At 38.0% G+C, this 24,829-nt stretch overlaps 1 protein-coding gene across 2 annotated transcripts in view; it reads right to left on the reverse strand.

The window, feature by feature from the left end:
• Window positions 1–2,173: 2,173 nt before the first annotated feature.
• Window positions 2,174–24,829, reverse strand: part of LOC306849631 (fibroblast growth factor receptor 1-A) — a 47,572-nt gene continuing 24,916 nt past the window's right edge. Inside the window, exons 7-18 of one of the 2 annotated variants that reach the window (XM_079384804.1) lie at window positions 21,262–21,452; window positions 18,645–18,789; window positions 12,405–12,595; window positions 10,884–11,029; window positions 10,624–10,745; window positions 9,591–9,701; window positions 7,504–7,694; window positions 7,284–7,406; window positions 6,005–6,075; window positions 5,785–5,922; window positions 5,602–5,707; window positions 2,174–3,997 (exon numbers count right to left, since the gene is read on the reverse strand). In XM_079384804.1, the coding sequence (XP_079240930.1) occupies window positions 3,818–3,997; window positions 5,602–5,707; window positions 5,785–5,922; window positions 6,005–6,075; window positions 7,284–7,406; window positions 7,504–7,694; window positions 9,591–9,701; window positions 10,624–10,745; window positions 10,884–11,029; window positions 12,405–12,595; window positions 18,645–18,789; window positions 21,262–21,452 (1,715 nt within the window). In that variant the 3' untranslated portion in view covers window positions 2,174–3,817. Of the gene's footprint in view, window positions 3,998–5,601; window positions 5,708–5,784; window positions 5,923–6,004; window positions 6,076–7,283; window positions 7,407–7,503; window positions 7,695–9,590; window positions 9,702–10,623; window positions 10,746–10,883; window positions 11,030–12,404; window positions 12,596–18,644; window positions 18,790–20,193; window positions 20,342–21,261; window positions 21,453–24,829 lie in introns of both variants that reach the window. The other variant, XM_079384803.1, reaches the window with a different exon arrangement.

Raw genomic sequence — 24,829 nt, forward strand, 5'->3', positions numbered from 1 at the left:
CTTGCCGTAAATATATCAAAACTTCATTTTTGATTAGTAATATGCATTGCTAAGAGCTTCATTTGGACAACTTTAAAGGCAATTTTCTCAATATTTAAATTTTTTGAAACCCTCAGATTACAGATTTTCAAATTGTTGTATCTCTGTCAAATATTGTCTGATCATAACAAACCATACATCAATGGAAAGATTATTTTTTCAGCTTTCAGACGATGTATAAATCTCAATTTCGAAATATTAACACTTAAGATATATATGATTGGTCCAGGGTCACATTTAAAAAAAGAAAAAAAAAAACACAAATCAGTATCCAAACATATCCCAAATATTGTTAAGGGTTACAAAAACATCACATCTCATATAAAATTCATAGAAAACCTACTTTCATTGACCCTTCATTGAAAAAGAACCAAAAATAAATGTTTGTTTTTACCTTATTCAAGGGAAATGCCATTCCCTCAGTTTCAAATGGCTTTATAATAACTGAATAACATATTTACAAGCAGTCTTAACCAACAAATACACAACTAATGTTCCAACTGCTGCACTAAAACACAAACTATTAGGGCACTCTGATTTTTTTTGGCTGCTCAGAGTAGTTTGGCCCAACACTGTGCAACACTTGCCCTCTCTGTGACACTTAATGCTTGGAAGTACACAGCTTACATTGGATTCCCATCAACTTTCTGTGCTGAAGGCTGAAATTCTGCTGACGTTGTTGAGTTAACACGTACAGGCTCAAGCACAGCTGTCCTGCTCCTGCTGATGGCTCCACTTCCCACCACCTGCCCAATCTGATAATACAATTCACTTTACATCCTCCCCGTCCTCCGCCGCTGTCACACACACAAGAACATCGATGCTTTAAGACAGCGGGGTCACTGTCCTGCAGAGTTTAGGTCCAGCCCTAATTAAACACACCTGAAACAAAATAATCAAGGTGTCCAGGCTGAAATTTGCAGCTCTTTTCCATACAGTGAAAGTGAATGGCAGTCACAGGCTGTCAGGCTACAAAAAGCAGCAATAAAGTGGCGTTCCTCACTGGGTAGGGGATTTGGTTCAAAAACATTTTTTGTTATGCTGGTTGAAAGTCTCATCACATCCCGATAGCAATCACTAAGTTACCGTAAGTGGTCTAAATGTATTTATATGCATTTATTTGGTCTGCCCTCGACTAAAGATTTTTCTGTTAGGGTTAGTTATTTATGTCATCTGTGGAAGGTGTGGGACCATAAACTGTTCGTCCAATCATATCTTTCGGTCCGAGGGCTACGATAGGCTGTCCTACCTGCCTGTCAACTTATGTATTTGCATACCTCCACGCACCCTGTTCGCGTAGACGTGATATGTCATCAGCGCGTTCATAAGGCTATTGCAGACCGAACGAGAATATTTTAATACTATGCATTTTGTACTGTAATGCTTCCTCACCGGTGAATGAGACATGAGGTAATCTGACAGCGTTGCATTCAATCCTCCACGGATGCTGTCTCTCATTGTATCACTGGTTAGCGTCTGGTCTGTCTGTGCCCGTTCATGTGTTTTGGAGGAGGCGTGGCTTTGGAGAGTGAGTTGCAGGAAAGGTGGGATCTTATGCTTTCAAAGCTAACCTCTCCGAAATCACATACCCTACCTTTAAAGCTATTTTTGGCGTATTTGCAATGTATTTATATAAATAATAATAAAATAAAATAAAAAATTAAGATTTCATGTAATTTTACAGTAAATTAAGTGAAAAAAACATGACTTGATATTCCCAGAATTCCCTCTGTGACACGTAATTTTATGGTTTTTCATTTATGCAATAGATATTTCATTTTTTATTATCATTTGTGTCTTATGTTACATCTTATATTGTTAAATTAATATTTATTTTAGCTTGTGGAAAAGCTACTTTTTATTATTATACAGGTTAGAAAAAAAGATTTTAGTACTTTAACAGGTTAATATATTGATATTTCATCAGTTATTCATTTTTTTATTTTAATCTGTAAAACCTAAAATGTTACCATATTTTATGCTACTTTATGATACAACATTGTGTCTAACAAATCCTTCTTCCAAGAAACTTTGAAATATAAGAAGTCGAGTATCACAGAATTTCATTTTTAGACAAACTATTCCTTGGAGTCACTCACTTTCAACTCAGAATAAGAGTTCCACACAAGCTGTTGCATATAAAATAAAAGCAGATACATTTATTGATGCATTTGAGCCATAAATTTGGTGTTGTCTAAACTGCAATACAACAATCCCAATCATAATTGCATGCCTTTGGAGAAAACAGACATACAACCAGTGTTTCACAAGTCCATATCCGCTGACCTGCGCTGCGTCTCTCAGAACTAAACAATGTTCCGCAAATTCAAATTTACTGCAACCGTCCCATAAACATGACAAGCAGCCTTAAATTTAAACTGCTGTATACTCTGCAACCTTCAACTACATTTTCAACTGTATAAATCAAAGCTGGTCTTGGCTGCAGGAGCGTGAGCTGCTAGTGGGAATTAGTAGCGCCAAGTACGTTTAGTGGAAGCGCTGCATTAGCCGCTGGCAAGGAGCCAATCAACACTGTAACAGTGCATTTGTAGCATAGGACCTCGCTAAGAAAGGTCACTCACACCGCTAATAAAGCGTTAATGGCTACGCCCGGCTTTTACACTGTAAGCTATGCATTATAATATTTAATCACCCCTACTAACCTGCGGAAAATGAGAGAGTCAGTTTCACAGTAAACACAATTTACATTGTAAACTCATCAGCAAGAGTGATATTTACAAGGTTCTTTATGCGGTATGAAAGGTTTTGTGACAGCATTTTATGTCAGTTTTGTAGAGTAACACAAGCGATCTGTTGATCTTACCCATATTTGACCATTATTTTAATATACGGTCATCTCATTACATGAAGCTAAACATTTATAGCTTCTCTCTGAGGTACATTTGAGGTGATTTATATATTTGTGTTCATTGAGAATTTCATTTTGTCCTACGATCTTTCCAAAACTGCATCGACTTGTTACAGACTTGCTTAAGACGCAAAGAAGAGAACCTTTTCAATACATATATTATATAATAGCTTAAGTCTGACGCTGTACTGAGTTCCATCAGGAAGATAGCAGCAGTTTTGAGCCACTTCTGCCAAGCTGCATCAACGAGAGAGGACAACAACATTAAGTAACAAAACTGGCCATAACAGCTCTTAATAATATCATTTCATCGACAATTCTCATGGACGTTTTTCGCCGTCCCTTTCAAAAAAACTACACTTCAAAAAGTTCTACATAAATGCATCCTGGTACAAAAAGCAACACAATTCAAATAGTGTAATAAAAATAAGGGTAGAGTGTAAATATATATTCATATTTATACATTTCTAGATGTATTTACAAGAAAGGCTGTCAGTCAGATAATCTGTGTGCCCGTTGTAAAAAATACATTCGGGCAGAGTCCTTGTTATTATAAACACTCCCAACATCCATCATTCTGTTCCTCATTTGATGACGGTAATGTCTTCAAGGTTTTCTGTATTATAGATGGCAGGAGGATATTTCATATTGACGAGTCTTGAGAAACACGCGTGTACCACTTTCTGCTCAAGTGCCCTGTAGCTTTATAGCAACAACAGGTAATGGGGTCACAGTGAAGGCCCAGTTTGCTCTCTTCCAGCTGTGAAACTAGCATCTCATTATGTGAAGTCTGTACTGAGCTCTTCAGCTCTTGGCTGCGCTGTAGTGTGCATTGTGGCAAAGCATGGTCTCCTAGAGTTCATGAGTCCAGCCAGGGAGCACACTGGAGAGGAACTGAAGGTGGGGAGCTCAGCGCTTTTTAAAGGCCACTCCGCGGTTGGGGTGAGGGGGGAATTTGGGCAGGCAGGGCTCATCAGCGCCAGGGTCATGGGAGAACACAGAGTCTTCACCGGAAGAGCACGTCGAGCTGCGTGTGTCTGGGAAATTTGGAGAAAACTGATCCAGAGACACAGACAGGTCCAGATACTCCTGAAAACGTAAAACACACAGATGATTTATTATTGTTGTTAATCCAAAAAAGAAATTATTGATATTATTATTGGTCACACTTTATTTTAAAATCCAATTCTCGCTATTAACAAACCATTAACTATAACTTTTCAATAAACTCCTAATTTGCTGCTTATTAACAGTTAGTAAAGTAGTTAAGTTTTGGGTAGAATTAGGGCGGTAGAATATGGTCATATGTGCTTTATATGTACTAATAAACAGCCAATATATTAATAATAGGCATGCTAGCATGCAAAACAGCTATAGTTAATAGTGAGAATAGGTCCCTGTGCTAAAGTGTTACCTTATTATTAATATTATTTGCTAATGTTTTATTATTGACTATTACTATTATTATTAGATCATTTATTTGTATTATTCTTAGTAGTAGTAGTTATTTAATAACATTATTATTATTAACTACTCAATAACACATTTTTGGTTATTGTTATATATTTATTGTTTGACGTTATCATTTGATCATTTAATTATTATTGACTATTAATATTATTAATTATTGAATTACTACAATACAACTACTACTAATAATTATAAATATTATTAATAATACTACTACAACTACTGAAGAACAAATGATTTGTTATTTTAATTTTTTATTATATTGCTATTATTATATTTTTATTATTTGATCATGTATTAATATTCACTTATAATTATTATTCCCTGAACAACCACAATAATAATAATAATAATGATAATAATAATAAATGATGATTATTAGGTCATTTATTTTTATTATCCTTGATGATGATCATTGATGATCAAATTATTATTATCATTATTATTGACAATATTATTAATTACTGAATAATAAAAATAATAAGTTTTATTATTAATATTATTGGATAATTACTTTTTTATTATCCTTGATAATGATCATTGATGATTAAAATATTATTATGATCATTATTAATGACTAATTATAATTATTAATAACTGAATAATAATAATAATAATAATAAAAACAACTAAAATATTTTATCAATGGCTGTATCCGAAATCGCCCCCTATACCCTCAAATAGTGCACTATTTGAGGGGACAGCCATTTTAAGTAGTGTTCGAAACGCGTTAAGTAGTGAGAGTCGCGCGCCGAATGAATTCCCGCATCTCGCCAGAAGATGGCGCCCGCAGCTGAATCATCCATCCATTCATTTTAGAAGCGCTCGTCCACGCCGTAATACAGCGTAATACAACACAGGTACAAAATTAATTGTAAATTGACTATTAGGGTTTATACATCATTTCCGTGACATAAATCCTTCAATCTTACTACTGGAGCTACCCGTATCAAATGATTAGTGTCCGAATTCACTCACTCGTTTTCATTCACTCCTTCAAGTGAACTGTATGAGTGGACTAATGTAGGGAATAGTGAATGAGGGCATAGGGGGCGATTTCGGATACAGCCAGTGTTATTTAATATTTCTATGCTGTTTTTTACATTTTATTAGGGGAAAATACAAACAGCTTTTTTGAAGCAGTTACACAATGCCATGTAAAGCACTGAAAGCTGATTTGTGGATTATCGAACTGTTCTGATGCAGCTTCAGGGAGGGCTCACCTGATTGGACGTCATACAAAGGGTGCGGTCAAGATCCTCCACCAGCTGTTTGAACGTGGGTCTCTGAGATGGGACAGCATGCCAGCAATCTCTCATCATCATATACCTGCGAGAGGAACACGGGTTTAAAAACTGGAAACCTCTCACATCATTACAGAAGATACCGCAATAAAACAGTCTTACAGTTCGTGGGTACACGTGGAGGGGCGGTCCATACGGTGGCCTTCCTTTAGCAGTTTGAAGAGTTCCTCGACAGGGACACCTGGGTACGGTGAGCCGCCAAGAGTAAAGATCTCCCACAGCAGCACCCCAAAAGACCACCTAACATGCAAAGAATGACTATTATTAACAGACAAATGCATTTTGTATGCGAGTGAGTTTGAGAGAATATATTGAGACGTACACGTCACTCTGATGGGTGTAAATGCGGTCGAACAGAGCTTCCGGCGCCATCCATTTCACTGGTAAACGACCCTGTGGTAAACACAAGCACTTCATTCATCACCTGTTTGAGAACTGAGATTTCTGCTTGTGAAAAATGCTGCCTTCAAATCCTGCTGGGAAGAAATTGTAATTAGTTTTGCTTGCGAAGCATCTCACTTGTCTATTATTCTTCTTCCATACAGACTTTGGCGCATAACTCGTCCCACACCGTTTGTCACAGACCCATGAATTAGGCGGAGAGGTGTGCTATGACTTTTATAAGCGATTGGGCATACAATGTTCGCACAGCAGGAAAAAAAAAATCCCATAGATTTAACATTGCAACCAAATTTGACAGGTCATTGCACCAAGTGAGAATTTCGTAGAAACATGTGGTTCACTGCATTTGAAGAGGCTGGCAAGTTGTGCGAGGACATACTCCGCAGTGGGGTATAAGTTGTACCCTTGAGGTATAAGTTGTACCTTTTGAAGAGCCCTCCAAAAGTGGCCCATAGACATACAATGGTGAAGGAACTGAGCATGTGTTTTTTCTACAATTGTGACTTGCGAAGCAATTTTCCATTGAACATCTGGATCAAATTGTCATTGAGACATGAGGGTGGGACTCAGCACATGAGGATCCAGGAAATGGGGGATCCAGACTCTCCGGATCATCATGAAGCTATCAAGCCAAGCCTGAGCAACCACTTACAGCACCCTAGCAACCCAAACCTAAAGAGGCATATCTTCATATCTGAATGTCATAGAGGCATGGGGGTTGCTTTATATAATTTATACTTGGAAGCAGCTTTTGGAGCATCATCATTGGCAGCTGCCAAGCCACTGCCTAACAACCAAACCGAGTACCCCAGTAACCATTTAGCATGGCTTACGTCCCTGCATCAGAACATCGTATAGACATGGGGGTTGGCTCTTTTGACTCATGCTAGCAAACAGGACTCCAAACAATGCTACACAGTGTTAAAATGTGCTAAAAATCCTAGCTAATTGATAAAACATGATAAAAAAAAAAAACGCTAGTAACTGCACAGTGCCGAGTTTTGCCACAACAATCACCATGTTCAAAGAAAATCCCACCGGTAATTGCGACAAGAATCATGTCATAAAGCATGATAATTCAGACAAGCAGCAGCTGCTTGGACATGTTCATAGTACTTTAAACCGCAATCAAAGACCAAATTAACATGATTTTATTTTTAATAAAGTGACTTTTCTTATGTCTCAGTCCAAAATCTTACATTGGTTGTCTTCTTGTAGTAATCAATATGATGGATGTCTCTGGCCAGGCCGAAGTCTGCTATCTTCATAACGTTATCTTCAGTTACCAGGACATTACGGGCAGCCAAGTCTCTATGAATACACTACAACAGAGAAAACACGCATGCAAATTAATCAAGCAAATAATTAATCAAATGTTAATTTGACTGATATGAGAACAGAAGCATTTGAGATTCCCACCTTCTTGGATGCGAGGTATTCCATGCCACGTGCCACCTGGTAGGCGCAGGACACCAGGTCTTTGATTGACATGTTCTCAACAGGCACCTGGTCGGGGTTGTAACAGTACTCCATCCCAGGCGGACGACGCTCACGCAGATACTCCCTCAGATTGCCCTTTGCTGCAAACTCCACAATGACGTAGAGTGGACCTGACAATGGACATATGAAAACGCTTCAGTCACATAATTCAGGTAGAAATATAACACAGCGGATCGAAATTAGTGGTTGAACGACATGAACTTTGCAATGGCTAATACTAATTAAGATGTCTGGAGAGCAGCTTAGTGGAAAGCCATTGTAATGCCAGTATTTCTATCATACAATATAATGATAGCAAATGTGATTTAAATAAACATGTATTTTACAGCTTTTTCCCCACAACATTTATTTTATGAAAGTTGGGGTAGGTAAGACTTTTTTAATGAAAGTCTCTTATGCTTATTAATGCTGCATTTATTTAAAATGCAGGAAAAAAGTAATATTGTGAAATATTACAATTTGAAATAATGGTGTTCTATTTAATACATTTTAAAATGTAATTTATTCATGTGATGCAAAGCTGAATTTTAGTATCATTACTCCAGTCTTCAGTGTCACATGATCCTTCAGAAATCATTCAATATGATGATTTGATGCTCAAAGAAACATTTCTTATTATTATCAATGTTGAAATCAGTTGTGTGGCTTCATGTTTATGTGGACATGTGACAATTGTTAACTAAAACTTTTAGAAAGCTTTTTCATTATAAATCTGTAAATAAAGCCAAAATAAATCAAATATAAATACAAAAATGCTGCCTTGGTAACTTACTGAAATAAAATCAATTTTAAAAATCAGTTACAAATATTACTAAAACTGAAATAAAAATGAAATATAAAAAAACAACAACTGAGTAACAAACTATTTTGAGTAACAAAATTACTCAAATGAAACTTAAAATGTAAAAAAAGCTATTTCAAAATATTAACAAATACTTTAACTGTATATAAATAATAGGGGTGTGCCCGAAGCAAATACACGAATGAAAGGAATAAGCACAGCGCGCTCACCAATCAAAAATCTCAGTCTCTCAAAAACCAAACTCTCTCTCAAGAGTAGGGTAATCATCAGCTTAGATACAAATACAAATACATTTTCTACTAGGCCTACACGTTTGCTTCTTTATCTTTTGCTGGTTTCCGTGGCACACGCACATTTGTTTAGTGAAGTTCAAGAAAAGACTGCTTTAAAGAGTTCTACGTAATGAAAAAGTGCACCTTGAATTAATTCAGTCGTGTTCACATGATTACTAAACGTTTGTCATGAAAGCTCTCTCAAAATGGGACTCAAACTCGCATTCCCCGAAGCAATGCCACACTACATCTCCAAACACTGCCTATACAAGGGTGAGCGTGATTGCACCAAATACGGTATCGCCTCCGACTGTTAGAAGATATTTAAATAAACGTTAGAATCATGTATATGTATATATATATATATATACACATACAGTATATATACACAGTATATAGATATAAAAGTTAAACACGGCATTTGTTCAGTGATAAATGCGAAAATAAAAGGCTGTAAAATCACAGACATAACGGTCTTATCAAGTATAACTCAAGTTCCCCCTACTCCCGGTTTTATCCGAATACAGACACGAATAATTTTGTGATTGTTACAGATACAAATACAGATACTGGCTTCGCTGCACACCCCTAATAAATAATACTAAAACTTCTAAATAATACAAAAAATACTAACAGTAGTGTACTTAATTCACGAAAAAATAAAACAAATTAGCATTTTATATTATGCGGGGGTAGCCTTGAAGAGGCTGCTGTTTTTAATCTAGGATTTACAAATGATTCAATAAGGAAGCTGGGTTAAATTTATCTAGCATGTGCAATCACAGTAGCTGGACTGATGACAACATCCTGTCCTTTTGAAGTCAAAAAGCAGCATGCCTAACAAATTGATTTTGGAATATGAAATGATTTACGGCCGTATTGCATTATCTCCCCTCCCGTCTCCCTCCCTCCTTAATTCATCCTTTACTCACCATCTTGTGTGCACGCCCCCAGCAAATTGATGATGTTCTTGTGTTTGCCAATAATCTTCATCATTTCCATCTCAGAGATGAGGTCTGACAGGTCCTTCTCTGTGGCGTCGGCTATAAAAACAATATTGATGAACACACATATATCTTAGTATGACAGGTCACGAAACCTTCAGCCTCTAAGCTGTGAGGGACAAACGGACCGCGCAGATGGGTGATTTTATTTATGCTTTCCTTTTTCATTTATTTCTGGTGTCGACTTGAAATCAACTTAACAGTTTGCAACATTTAATTTGCATAATTTGATGCATTTTTCAGGGAAACTGTATTATTGGTAGAAAATAATGTAGAAATGCACTTTATTTGAGTGGAAACTAAACAAAATTAGTTTTGGAGTTTGTTTGCGAGTTTGTTTCACCAATGTATCAACAGAATCAATTCTTTATTTTTATTAAATATTTATTTGTGAAAAATACTTTGTCATCTAAAGTATAAGTATGTATATCGGCTTTATATCGGCCACCCTGTTTTCCAAGATATCGGCATCTGCTGTCAAAAAAACAATATCGGTCGACCACTAATTAATAGTGGTCTGATTTAATTAATACAATTAATTTAATACTGATTTAATTCATACAATCATATTAATATTATTATAATTAATTACACTATAATAATAATAAAATATAGAATTAAAATAGTATATAAATAATACTAAACAATACTAGAAATAATAAATTCTCTTAGTTCAGGAAACAGTAGTTAGAGTGTTTGCTAATGTTTGCGAGCATTCACTCTGAGGAGAGGATGGGAAATAGACAATCTGAATCAGAATAAACAGCTGCTCTGGTATGGTATGTGACACAAGAAGCTCGATTAACATGCTTCAGGGTCAAGCTGAAATACAGACGAAAGCTCAGCAGACCATCAGATTCCTCATGAGACACTGAAATCCAGACAGAGTTTGCTGGCGTACTTCCATTTTTTCACCACACACACACAACCGTCGGCTAACAACATGGAAGAAAACACTTACGTTTGAGCATCTTTACAGCCACTTTAGTGACACGACTGGGTTTGTCTTTATCCATCCCGATAGCCTCGGCCATCATCACCTGCCCGAAGCAGCCCTCGCCAAGCGGCTTCCCAAGAACCAGCCTGAGACACAAACACACACAATATTAATCACTGTTGAAAAGCCAACATTTCTCCAGGACATTTTAGCATTTTTATGCATCAGATGGTCAACAAATGAGGAGTACAGTGTGTGTGTGTGTGTGTGTATGTGTGTATTACCTGTCTCTGGCCACCTCCCAGCGAGGGTCCTGGGGCAGTTCATATTCGGAGACTCCTGAGAGCATAGGGGAGCCGCTGGAGGACAGACGCGAGGGCCGGACCAGCATCCCACCTGAGTGCATGGATGAGCTGGAGTCCACAGACACCTGTATGGAAACACTTACAACTTACTCTCCATACAAGACAGCAACAGAAATTCACATATGAAGACTTGTGTGTGTATGTGAGATACTAGCTCAAGAGGCACCTAAAGATACTGATGCCGATATATGAGATGATACTCACTGACATTATCCAACAAATAGCAGTTTTGCATTATATGCAAAAGCTATTTAAAAAAACGTGTGGTCATATTTACTTTTTGCAAATGAAATGATTTCCTCATGCAGGTTTCACAAAACATTCAAGTTTGTCACAAAGGATTCAGAGTTGCTAGGTTTGAAAGTGACTTCATACATTACTGTGGGCAATAAAGTCCAATAAATTCAACAGGAATCAACATGATCAGGAAATTCATGTGAAAATTTCCCCATGCAGGTTTCATAATGAGTTCAATTTGGTCAAGCAGTTTTGCTGCTGCCTAGTTTGAAAGTGACTTTATACATCACTAGTCTATTGACAATAACCTTGAGTTTAAATTACACAATATATTCAAAGTCTTTTAAAGCCATATGAAAGCTTTATTTCATTAGGAATCCATGATCTGAATATTCCAAATTTCCCCATGCAGATTTCACAACAGGTTCAAGTTCACCTCAGCCTGGTTTGAAAGGGACTTTATACATCTTCCCAGGTAAAATGAAGTCTTTTCAGAAGGAATCCATGTGAATTTCACAATGCGTTCAAGTTGGTCATGCAGATTCAGTGCTGCTTGGTTTGAAAACGCCTCATACATCAGTACACAATAAAAAATAGATGTTCGCCTTTTTTGCTCATGAAATTTCGCAAATGTGATCGTAACTTAAGGAACAGAGCAACACTTTAGTTTAGGGACCGATTCTCACTATTAACGTGTTACTTAGCATGCGTATTACTAGCATATTTACTGTTTATAAAGCACTTTAAGGCAAGTAAAGTACGTATAAAGCACTTATCAATGCCTTATTCTGCATGACCATATTTTAGATCCCTTAATCTCTACCCCATACCTAAACTCAACAACTATCTTACTATCTATTAATTAGCAGACAATTAAGAGTTTACTGAGGCAAAAGTCATTTTACTAATAATTGGTTCATAGTGAGAACTGGTCTTTAAACTAAAGTGCGACCAATATTATATTTGCTGAAAACTCTGACAGAATTTTCATTGCTTAACATTATAATTAAATATCTTCAAACTGTTTTTTGGATCAAGACAACCTCTGAAGGTGATCTGCACTTTTTTTTTGGAGAAACTTTTCAGTATCCATCACATGCTACAACACGTTCAACGGTAACATTAACATGAGAAGAAGCTGTTGAAATGAGACGTTTATGTTTAGTGATAAAGAGATCAAACCCCCTATCTACTTTCTGTTACCTGTCTGCGCAGCGGGATGCTCTTGGCCAGCTTGTGGACGGCCAACTGGCTGTTGAAGTCACTTTTCTTGGCCGAGCTGTGCATTTTGGCCAGCACGGCGGTCACCACCATCACACAGATGAGGAAGAAGCCCACACAGTAGATCAGCACCTCCAGGTAGGTCTGGTTTGGCAGTGGAGTCGGAGGAATGGCTAGATTTTGAAAGAAGGGAGCAATGCAAGGTGGCAAAAGGGAAGGGAATGAGCTTGGTGAATGCTGAAGGAATGGTGATGATGTGTTTATTTACCTTTGTGTTCTAAAAAATGAGAAATTCAGTCTATACAGGTGCAAACAGAGCTCAAGATTCTGTACCAGCAGAGCTTGAATCTTTGACAATCACTACAACTGACCCTTTGCTAAGTCCAGCCTTAAGGTCTCTGCACACTGAGTCCGAAATTTTCGCATGCGTTTTTTTGCATTCGCAATCTTAAAAATTCGTCACGCACAGAGACCTTGCACACTGAGTCCGATGCGTTTTAATTAATCCGTTGCGAAAAAATTTGCAAAACTATACAAAATGTCTTCAAGCAGTGAGGATGATTTTGTTGTCCTCTCTCTTTTTAAAAAAAGAAAAAGGAAATATTGGGTCCATCCAATCCTTAGATTGCGCAGAGAGGAAGGAGAGTTCCACCTCATTATCAAAGCGCTGCGGGATTATCCCGAGAGATTCAAAGTTTATTTCAGGATGTCAGTGCCTCAGTTTGATACTTTGCTAGCGATACTGAATCCACATATTAAAAAGACCACCAATTTCCGTGAACCAATTGATCTTGAACAGAGACTGTCTGAGGTGTGGATACACCAACAGACACACACACACACACACACACACACACCGAACTGCGGCATCGGAAAGGTGCGCGCCAGGCATAAAAAAATAGGCTACAGCAGTTCTTTATATTCTGTATCTTTGTATTCCGCAATTTGTTTGTCATAAAGTGCTCTGTGCTGCAAGACGAAGTGTATTAATTTGTCTGACACTATTTTGGATTTTGGCTTTCGCTTGTACGGTGGCTCTGAATTGTCAAAACACCTTCTCAAATCATTTCAAAATGCTTTATACGGATGCGAAAAACGCAAAAAATCGAACCCAATCCGAATTTTTTTTTGACGGACGAAAATTTCGGAGGCAGTGTGCAAACGTGATTGACAAAACGTGAGGTCGTATTTATTTTTCAACGTGCGAAAATGTCGGACGAAAAATTCGGACTCAGTGTGCAATGGCCTTTAATGTTACTTAGACATCCTAATTCAGTCCGCCCTATTATCAGACAAGCTTTTGTGCTTTCTAAGCTTTTTTAGAAACCATGTGTTTCAACAGTTTTAAATTGATTTTTGCATAAAATATGCAGAGATTTATCAATGTTGCTGGGGCACTTAAAATAGACACAATGTATCCAGAGAGGACACACTGAGTTTTTATTTATTTATTTCAAATTCATTTAATATGTCTTGATGCAGTGGATTAAAGTATTCGAATCCCCTCATTTCCAAATAAACATGTATATATAAGTAAAACACCTACATTTGCTCTAAAAGTAAATTACATTTATTAACTATATTCATGTATATTCATGCCATTTTGATTTTAAAGCAGCAAGCTGAAATCTCCTTTCTCTTTCCTGTTTTTTTATTTTTTATTTTATATATAAAATTTACTTACCTATATAGGTCACACTTTATTTCATGGAACAATTCTCAGTATTATCTAGCATGCATATTACTAGCATATTGGCTGTTTATTATTACTTATAAAGCACATATTAATTTAATATTAATAATTCTACATGACCATATTTTAGATCCCTTAATACTACAACATACCTAAACTTAACCACTATCTTATAACTATTATTAGGCAGCAAATTAGAAGTTTACAGAGACAAAAGTTGTAGTTAGTTAGTTAATAGTGAGAATTGAACCTTAATATAAAGTGTGACATAAATTTTCATTTACTACGTTTTTATTACGTTTGTTAAATATAGCAAACATAAGTGGGGTGGAGCTTAGCAAAAGGTCAGTTGTATAATTTGAACTGTGACCCAAATGGTGTGACTGTTTAGCAGGTATGAAGATGTACGAGTATCTGCTGGTTCAGAAGATCCAAGCATATCATATTAGCAGGAGACCCCTTTTATTCTAGGCCATTGTTTTTTAACATAAACCTGAATACATATGTGCAATTCTTTGTAAAAGCACAGACACTCTGATGCACACACATACATGCACAAAACAACCTCTTAAAACAATTCTGAGATGTCGTCGTTCACGTGAGTGGCGCATTGCAATGAACACAAACTCCTATTGTAGCATGATAATTACTTCTTTCATGGATCAGGTTTCATGGCACATTCTTCTGCTTATGTGACTAGCAGGAGAAGGAAACCACTGCTCATGATACTTGGCAGCTCTCGCTTTGAGATTAGGCCAAAAAATGGCCTTATGTAAACTCATATGAGACATTAAATTTGCAACACAAATACAAATGTAAATTGAGAGGAATGGCTTATCTGAGTGGGTAGACAAAATCTGAGCGGGTATGCATTTCAGTATAAATGGCGAGCTAGGTTATGAGGGTAAAATTACATGAGAAGTCTGGCTGATACAGATATTTCCTATGCTATTTGGTTGGTGTTTGTCTGCCCCAAGTCTCTGGTTCATAATACTGGGTTACTTTCACACAATTCATGCACACAAAATATGTTATTGTGTAATGTATACATTTCACACAGCACACAACAATACACATGCAAATGCATCTCATTGACAGATCACTTCTCTTTGCCTTCTCTTTTAATAACTAAATGAACAATCAAATGTGAATATTGTAGTGTGAACATGAAGCTCAGACGCTAAAGTTATTGTATTTACAAAATGTGTTTTGTAATAAGACCACAATTTGCTGACTGCAACATGCAAATGCAAGAAAACCAACATTCAACACTGAGAATGAAATTTCATTATCAAGTGTTGAATGTATTTAAGACTTAGACCAACAAGCATCTTGATAAATTGAATCTACTTAAATATATTTAAACAGATTCACCCTCTGAGTGAGGCATTTATCAAACCTGAGCCAAAGAGGAAATGATGGCAGCACAGCCTTTATGCTTAAAATCATGCTCTTTGGGATGCTTGTCCAGTGTTCAGGCAAACAGAAATGTTAATTGGAAACAGGTTAATCTTGAAAAACTAGGAAAAAAGTGTTTTATAATATAAAAGTTTATAATGGAAACAAAGCTTTGCCAAACCACTAGCCACAATATGCCATCTGTTCTAGGTTGTTATTTGTTATGCTTTACATAACTTATTTTGCAGTTAAATTAGTTTCTGACGTACTTTGCGAGAATAAATAGAGATGTTTGCCAAATGTCTCTATTTAGGTTAGCAGTGCATATAATCTTTGTCAATATCTATATACTCTTAGTTATCTTGGTATCACTTTATTTTATAGTCCTGTTCCACATATATGTACTACAACTAGGTACTACACCTAACTTTAACTCATATTTAATCCAAATAGTGAACTTTAGTATTTCTGTAACTAAAGTACTTCCGTACTTTTTAAGTACATGTACTGTAGAATAAAATGCAATCGCTCTTTACCAATGCCTCTTTATCAAGCAATGATTATTTTATTCCACAAGTGAACAAATAACATGGGGTTACCAATATAAAGCAAGTATTATACGTTCCACTGTTACAGTCATCAACTCACGTTAGCGTTAACGATTTTTAAAAAGTACCGTTCCTGTCTTTGAGTAAATATTTACTTTGTGCACCTCTAAAAAGTTCACTCTGAGATTGTCATGGTTTAGTTTCCTTTCAGTTCTGTTTTGACCTTATTTGGTAGTTCCTGTTCTGGTTTAGTTAATTAGTAATCATCGTTTAGTCCTGTCACCTGTTTTGTGTTAATTATCTTGTTTGCTCCTTTGTTCTCTGGTCTTTATAACTCTAACTTTATAACTTCCCTCCTGTACCAACCCCTCGTAAGTGCCCTCCAGTGCCTGCTCTTCGTAAGTGCCCTCCAGTGCCTGCTACTCGCAAGTATTCTCCTGGATCCCCGCTGTTCCGGTTCAGCCCTGCTGAGTCCCCGCTGGTCCCGTTTGGCCCTCCTAAGTCTCCGCTGGTCCCGTTCAGAGCCGCGCTTCCAGAGTGCCCCCGAGAAGCCGCGCTGACAGAGCGCTCCCGAGAGTCTGCACTTCCAGAGCGCCTCCTAGAAACCACGCTGTCCGATCGCCCCCGGGAAATCCCGTTCTCAGCCCACGGCCAGGAGTGCCGATCCCGATCCCTGAGAATCCAGTTCTCAAGCCACGGCCAGGAGTGCCGATCCCGATCCCCGAGAATCCAGTTCTCAGACCACGGCCAGGAGTGCCGATCCCGATCCCCGAGAATCCAGTTCTCAGACCACGGCCAGGAGTGCTGATCCCGATCCGCGAAAATCCAGTTCTCAAGCCACGGCCAGGAGTGCCGATCCCGATCCCCGAGAATCCAGTTCTCAGACCACGGCCAGGAGTGCCGATCCCGATCCCCGAGAATCCAGCTCTCAAGCCACGGCCAGGAGTGCCGATCCCGATCCCCGAGAATCCAGTTCTCAAGTCACGGCCAGGTGTGCCGATCCCGAACCCCAAGAATCCAGTTCTCAGATCACGGCCAGGAGGGCCATTCCCGATCCTCTGGAATCTGCGCTGCAAGAGCGCCCCCAAGAGTCCGCGCTGCAAGAGCGCCCCCAAGAGTCCACGCTGTAAGAGCGCCCCCAAGAGTCCGCTCCTCCAGAGCGCCCCACAGAGCCCGCTCCTCCAGAGCTCCCCACAGAGCCCACTCCTCCTCAATGGCTCCCAGAGGGGAACTTCCCCAAGAACATTTTTTGGGGGGCTATAGGGTCACAGCCTGTGTGGCCGGGCCAAGGGCCAAGGCCACAGAACCCCTCTGGCGGCCCGAAAGAATAAGGCCGTGGCCTTCTGAGTCTCCTGATCCGCCATGGCCTCCTGAGTCCCCTGTCCTGCCATGGCCGTCCGAGCTCCCAGACTCGCCATGGCTCCCCGAGTCTCCAGTTCCGCCACGGCCTCTCGAGTCTCCAGTCCTGCCACGGCCTCCCGAGTCTCCAGTCCCGCCATGGCCTCCCGAGTCTCCAGGCCCGCCATGGTTTCCGGAATCCCCTGGAGGCTTCCCGTGTCTCCTCCCTGTCCTGCCCCCACTCCCTTATGTGTATATTACGGTGCGGGATGCACCTTCTGGGAGGGGGGCGATATCTGTCACGGTTTAGTTTCCTTTCAGTTCTGTTTTGACCTTATTTGGAAGTTCCTGTTCTGGTTTAGTTAATTAGTAATCATTGTTTAGTCCTGTTACCTGTTTTGTGTTAATTATCTCATTTGCTCCTTTGTTCTCTGGTCTTTATAAGTCTTGTGTTCACTAGTCTAGGTTGTCAAGTCTTAAAGTTATGTTTACATTGTTTGAGGATTGATTTCATGTATTCTGAAACTCTTGTTTTATTAAAAGACCTGTTTTCGACTCACCCTCTAGTTCCTGAATTCCTTAAAGGAGCATACCATAACAGAGATTGTGGGAGGTTTGGCTTTACTCCGATTCCATTTTTCTAAAGAAAGACTAGAAACATGTCATTTTGACATACTTCGACTGACATTTCGAGTGTCAGTTAACACCCAGATGAATACATAAACCACAAAGCAGACACAAAGGGGTTGAAGAATTGTGCGGTTCACAAAGAATACGCTTGCATTGTTATTTGCTATAAAACCACTGCATTACTTGCAATGAAAGTAAAAATATGAGCAAGTGTTTGCTGGCACTGATAATGGGGCTCTCAGGCCAATTTAATAGCTTAAAAAATTAATGACATTCACATGCTAGAATTCTCTTACACGCTCAGTATGGTTTGCTTTATTGCATTTTTGTCAAATTGATTGAAGATGAGTCACATTTATGAAAAGTGAGTCTATGTGCTAAAACAGAGCAGGGTTATTTTGTGGTCTAACGGACTCCAGTAAAGTCAATTTTAACAGAGCATGAGGGTCAAAAACAATACTTTGTGCTTTCCATTAAGTCAAACCTTTGAACAAAGTATTGTTTGATTTTTTGAAGAAACAATGCAGTCATGTGACTGAACTCAACCCACAGTGTGAACTGCCGCTGTTAGACAGAGAGAAGAAACCAGCAACCAAAAGAAGCACCACAAGATACCTTTATAGACAGTCAACCATGCAGAGTGATGTGAGTGGCCGATAGAGTTTCCAGCCAAGCAGGTGTACTCTCCAGCATCCTCTAAAGACACATTCCTGATCTGCAGTGCCTCCATCTCCTTATCCGTGGTGTTGACGCCTGCCGTCTATAGAGAAAAGAACCACAGGATGAAGCCGAAGCGCTCCGGGAAAACCCACCAGAAAGAGAGAGAGAGGGGGGGGGGTTTGGATAAAGAGCGGTGAAGATCTGACAACATAAGAGAAAGGCATTGGAGAAACACCCTTCAGCACCCTTAAAGAAATCAGGACTGCTCCCTGATTGGATCCTTCGATGACCCTGCTGACAGATTTATAGTTAGATGAGAACGGAGCGCATGGCTCCACCTGCTAGAGACCCAACACCTGAAGATGAGGGCGACGTCTACCCCCTCGTCACCCTAGAGTCCATATCCACATGCACAAGATGGGCCACATGGAACATTACCCAGCAGAGACTGTATATTCAGAAAAGGAAGCAAGAAGGGATTAGAAAGGCTTAAAGAATGTGTGACAAAGAAAGAGAGGAGCCAGGATGCCAAAGGTACAGGAACTTTACTTACTGGAACGATACTATAGTACCTATTGAATTTGCTATCCAAGTGGTGTCAACACATCAAGAAAATATTGGCATGTTCTATTTTGAAAATTGTGGCCATCTTCAGAAGGGAGTACTATTGGCCAGATAATATAGAACAAAGCCTAGGGAAAATAACATGAAGTTTTCCGATTGATGTGGACTGTTTAAAAGGTTTTCTGTAACTTCCTGTATGCTCACGTTAATTGTGGACACATCGCCCTACTGCTTTCTGGAAAGCAGGAATTATTATTTTTGCAGCTTCTTCTCCAAAAGCAATCAAATATACCATGAAATGTAAAATTGTAGCCTTTCTTCACATTTCTACATTTTTGCTTGAAAACTTGATCAATATATCCGGACTATATGCTTTTAGTAGAATTATGAGATTTATATTAATATTTAGAGTTTGAAATATAGGAGAGTGTTGAATATCTTGAATTTTTATCTGGTATTACGTTAATAAAATGTTTGCAATTATGACAGCTCTATGAGGAAGAAAGAGACACTGTAGAATTTAATTAAGCAAAACAATAGCAAAGTGGAGCCAGGTACAGAATAAGCCCTTGAGCGAGCTGAAGGAATTTAGACAGGCACATTCCCAAGGTGCCACTGAAACGCTTTTGAAGTGCAAGAGAGCGCAAGTAATCTTCAGAGGGTATGAAACACACCCTTATTAGGAGGGCACAGTGTAGCACAAAGATGGAGAGAAGGAAACGTCCAGTGTAAACAAAAGCCAAAATACTTCCAGTTGCTCTGCTGGGATTTTCCATGGCGTCATTTACGGCACCACAGAAAATAAAAAAAGAGCGGCGAAGTGGGAAGATGTGTCGCTGTCACCTAAAAGCCTGATAACCGCTGTCTCTACCTCCATCTAACCGTGTATGTCTGCCTCTTTCTGCACTGATGAATATCTGTAGCAGGGGTCGTGTGTTACCTTGCATGTGTTTAACGACGGTGAGCCATGCTGATTGGTTGGCTTGACCTATATAATTGGCCACTTTACATATATACTCTCCACTTTCTTCTTCTGTCACGTTGTACAGCATCAAGACCTGTGTGTCCGAGCTGTTGACCCCAGAGTGCTGCGGAGGTCAAACATATGTCAGAGGTCAAGCACAAAGTCAAACATTGAGGTCACTGTGATTCCAGCGGCCACTGAAGGACAACACCTGCCATAACTGCTCTTATGAAATACATTATGACAGTCTGCCAAGAACATGGCTCATATTTTCCCCAAAAGCTGTTAGCCCTGCTCCATTTGCTCAGGTGCTCTGTCCACAGAGGTGAAGAAAAATGGTGAAAGTTACTTTAAAAAAGACGTGGACAAAATGTTCCAGGTTACAACATGAGCAATATCAGCAGTATCTGTGAAACATCAATTACCACAAAAGAAGAAAAAAAGAAACTTATACACACTTGGAAATTGGTTTATATTTGCTTTCAATAATTTAAATATAACTGAAATAAAAATTTCAATTCATTGTCAAGTTAGCATTTCCTCAATTTTGACTACGTTTTTAAGTACTAAAAATACTAAAACTGGAATTAAAGCTAAATAGAAATATATAAAAACACTGCAAAATTTCTAAATCTAACCAAAGTTAAAATAAAAACAAAATTGAATTCAAAATATGAATAACTACTATAATAGAATATAAATAACACTGCAATAATACTGATGTGAGGCGAGTTGAAATTAGTTGAATCATTGCAGATGATGAAATACTGTAAACTCTGAAGTGTCACTATGTTATTAATAACTCTTTCCCAGCATTTATATATAAAAAAAAGAAGAAGAAAAAAAAGTTGCCAGCCACTTCCTGGATCATCATTTCATTTGGTAGCATTAGGCAGTTTTGAGTAATATGCTTTTAATGTTTGATGATTGCATTATATATATATATATGTATGCAGGAAAATTCGGCAGGGAGAGAATTAAATGACAGACAACACAGAAGCACTTTAATCAAACATTTAGGTTGACTGGTTAAATGGTTTTTACCTTTAAAATCCGAACATATGGCAGTCCGTCAGGGCCGACTCTACTGCCATTAACCTCAATGTGCTTCAGCCACTGGATGTGTGGCTGAGGATCGCTGAAGACTTTACACTCAAACTCCACGTCACTCCCCACCACTACTGTACGGTTAGCAGGCAACCCCGCCTGGAGAATCGGCCTGTGCGGTGAACGCTCTGAATAAAACACACACAAACACACTGTATACAGTTAGTGTTGTTGAAATTAACATAATTTCAACACCATTAACATAAAAATTATTTTTAATCCTTTTCTCCTCTTAAAGAAATCAAAATTGGAATCTACATTACAGCAAATGGGATCTTCAACAGATGTTCAATAAACACTAATGTTATATAGCCTGCAGGAAGCAGCCTCTTTAACACGCAGGCTAAACATTTATTATAATTGCTGTAATTTGGTGGAAATGAGTGGAAATGTTATTTTAAGCCACAGCCCATCTTTCAGGCCTTCTGACTAACGGTGCTTTTCCACCGCATGGTACGGTGCAGTACAGCTCACTTTTGGGGTTTTTTCCACTGGGTACAGTACCTGGTACTTTTTTAGTACCACCTCGGCCGAGGTTCCTATGGAGGACCAAACCTGCATAAATTAAATATGAATGAATGAATGAATGAACGAATGAATAAATAGATAAATAAATGTGATAATAGGAAAATAAATAAATGAATAAACGACTTGATAAAATAAATATTCCCCCCTTAATTTATTTTCTGCTTTTATACATTTATACATAAAAAAATAACTTGTTTTTCACTAATTCTTTTTTAATGTATTTTTATATTATTTATACATTTATTTTTAGATTTATTTATATATTTATGCATTAATTTTTTTTTAGAATGATTTATTCCCACATGTATTTCTTTTTAGATTTATTTATTTATTCATCTATTTTTACTTTTCCGTGTGTAACATGGAAATGAGGAAGGTGGTCCTTGTGTAGCTTCAGAGCATCATTGGTTGTGAGCTCACGCGTCGAATCGTCAGGCCAGCTAAGCGATAGAGATGAGAGTTTTCAAAGAAAATGGCAGTCAGCTGGAAAGTTGTAAGTTATTTTCACCTAACGTTATTCGCATTAGTGCCAAAATATTTAAAATATTTTCCAGAAATAAATACAGGAAGCTGAAGCTACTTATGTGATCTCCCACAGCATCGTCGTCATCGAGTCTGAAACCATCATCGTCAGACCGTAGGGTGAAGACACCCAGTGGATGGTTGGTTTCTAGTCTAATAACTATTCTGTAATCACGGAAACAGTCTTGACTGTAAATAACTGAAATGGTTGCGTTTCTTAACCACCAATGGCTTCTATGAAAATTGGAACAATCATGGGAAGAAGAACCAAAAATTACAGGGTCGCATTTCCCAAAAGCGCCATGGGCCTAGGGTAGGGAAACACGACCCTGTATTTTTTGGTTCTTCTTCCCATGATTGTCAATTGGGTAAAAAAAATAAATAAAAAAAATACGGAAACTGATTGATTTTTTTCTTATTGAATGCATGAAAAAACAACAACAATAACAATAGTAATCGTCAAATCACAACACCAGTCCAGGATAAATCAGTCCTTCAGTCTCTAGAGGAAGTGCCAAGTCCTTCAACAAAGCCACTGCTCTTATCGCTTTCAAGTTCGTGGAGGACTCAATAGATTTAAAATACATTCTCATTTCAACTTTGAATTTTACAAAAAGAGGTTTGCATTTCGAAAATTTACATTTGTTTCCGTGATTACAGAATAGTTATTAGACTAGAAACCAACCATCCACTGGGTGTCTGACGTCGACAGTTCCAGGATCGATGACGACGATGCTGTGGGAGATCACATACGTTAGATCGCTTAGCTGGCCTGACGATTGGACGCGTGAGCTCTCAACCAATGATGCACTGAAGCTACACAAGGACCACCTTCCTCATTTCCATGTTACACACGGAAAAGTAAAAATAGATGAATAAATCTAAAAATAAATCTAAAAATAATATAAAAATACATTAAAAAAGAATTAGTGAAAAAATAAAAGTTACATTTTTTTTTAAAATGTGTAAATGTATAAAAGCAGAAATTAAATTAAGGGGGGGAAAATTAATTTTATTACAAATTAATCATATTTATTTTATCAAGTCGTTTATTCATTTAATTATTTTCCTATTATGACATTTATTTATCTATTTATTAATTAATATATTTATTAATTCATTCATATTTAATTTATGCAGGTTTGGTCCTCCATAGGCTCCAAGCGAACCGTACCGTTACTAAAACGTGACGTGTAAACTCTGCTGATCACTGATTGGCCAGAGAAAATCGTCACTGGCTGCGTCATTGAACTTGCGTTTAAGCCAATACAAACCCTTATTTTTTATTATTTTTTTAATTTATTTAAACAACATTTTTTTTTTTTTGTTCTTGAATATGTTAAAATGTTCATTTTGCAATCGAGTTATCTTATTTTCTTTAAATAATAAAAAACATGTTAAAACAAAAATGAAATTAGAAATGAAGATATGCTTCAATAGTACATTTTTCCCCTACATTTCCCCCTCTTGTGACACAGCATGGCAGGCCAAATCAAAAGACATCCATGGGCCAACTACCGCCCACAGGTCCTGGTTTGGTATCTTTGTTGTAGTTGGTACCACACAAATCTGACTTTCAAAAACTAAAATTTTTAACAAAAAAAAAACTACATTTCTCAATGTCTGTGACTGCAAAATAGCAATTCATTCAGTGTCAACACTTACTTTTACATACACACACACTAGGAAAAAAAAAAACAACTTTCATGAGGTGAAAAAAGAGAAAGAAAAATTTACTTGCCCAATGTGTCCATTTCATCAAAATCAAAATCATGCACATGTCATTACATCATAATTTCAACCTCTAAACTAATAAGTAGGACCTTCCCAGGAGGACTTGATGGTACAAATGTGTGAGTGTCTTCTGTGTGCCAAATTCAAACAGTGTCTTCTCATCAATTTGTATGTATGGTGCAAATGATGTCACAGTGGGCTCCGTCTAGATGGGTGTAGCACTGATTTATTTGCTACTTAATGAAGGCATCAATCAAGTCCACATCAGCCAATCAGTGTTTAAATTACTTTATTCCAAATACTCTGATCTCATCTTGAGCCACTAACTGCGTCTCTAACTCATCTACGGCATCAAGTAAACACTTAGTATTTGCAATGGATCATTTAACACACACCATCAACGGAGTCCACATGCCTGTCCTTGACAAGCACACAAACACTCGCACGCAAAGTGTAAAGCCACCCGTTACTTCGGTTCATTTCAGGGAGGTAATGGTAACCATTAGTGGTGCTGCGCCAGAGCATTAGGTGCATGGTGAACAACACCCATTTGCATCTGATTGAGTAGAGTAAACATTGCAGTGGTTCTGCGACCTTCCCTTGGGGATCATTTGCCATCTCTTGTGCTTTGCTAAAAAAAAGGTTTAGCAATAAATCATTGCAGCTGAGCTAGTGGGGAAGGGGAGACCAACACAAATTTGCTCACATACAAAGAACAACA

The sequence above is a fragment of the Barbus barbus genome, assembly GCF_936440315.1.
Source record: "Barbus barbus genome assembly, chromosome: 29".
Lineage (NCBI taxonomy): Eukaryota > Metazoa > Chordata > Actinopteri > Cypriniformes > Cyprinidae > Barbus > Barbus barbus.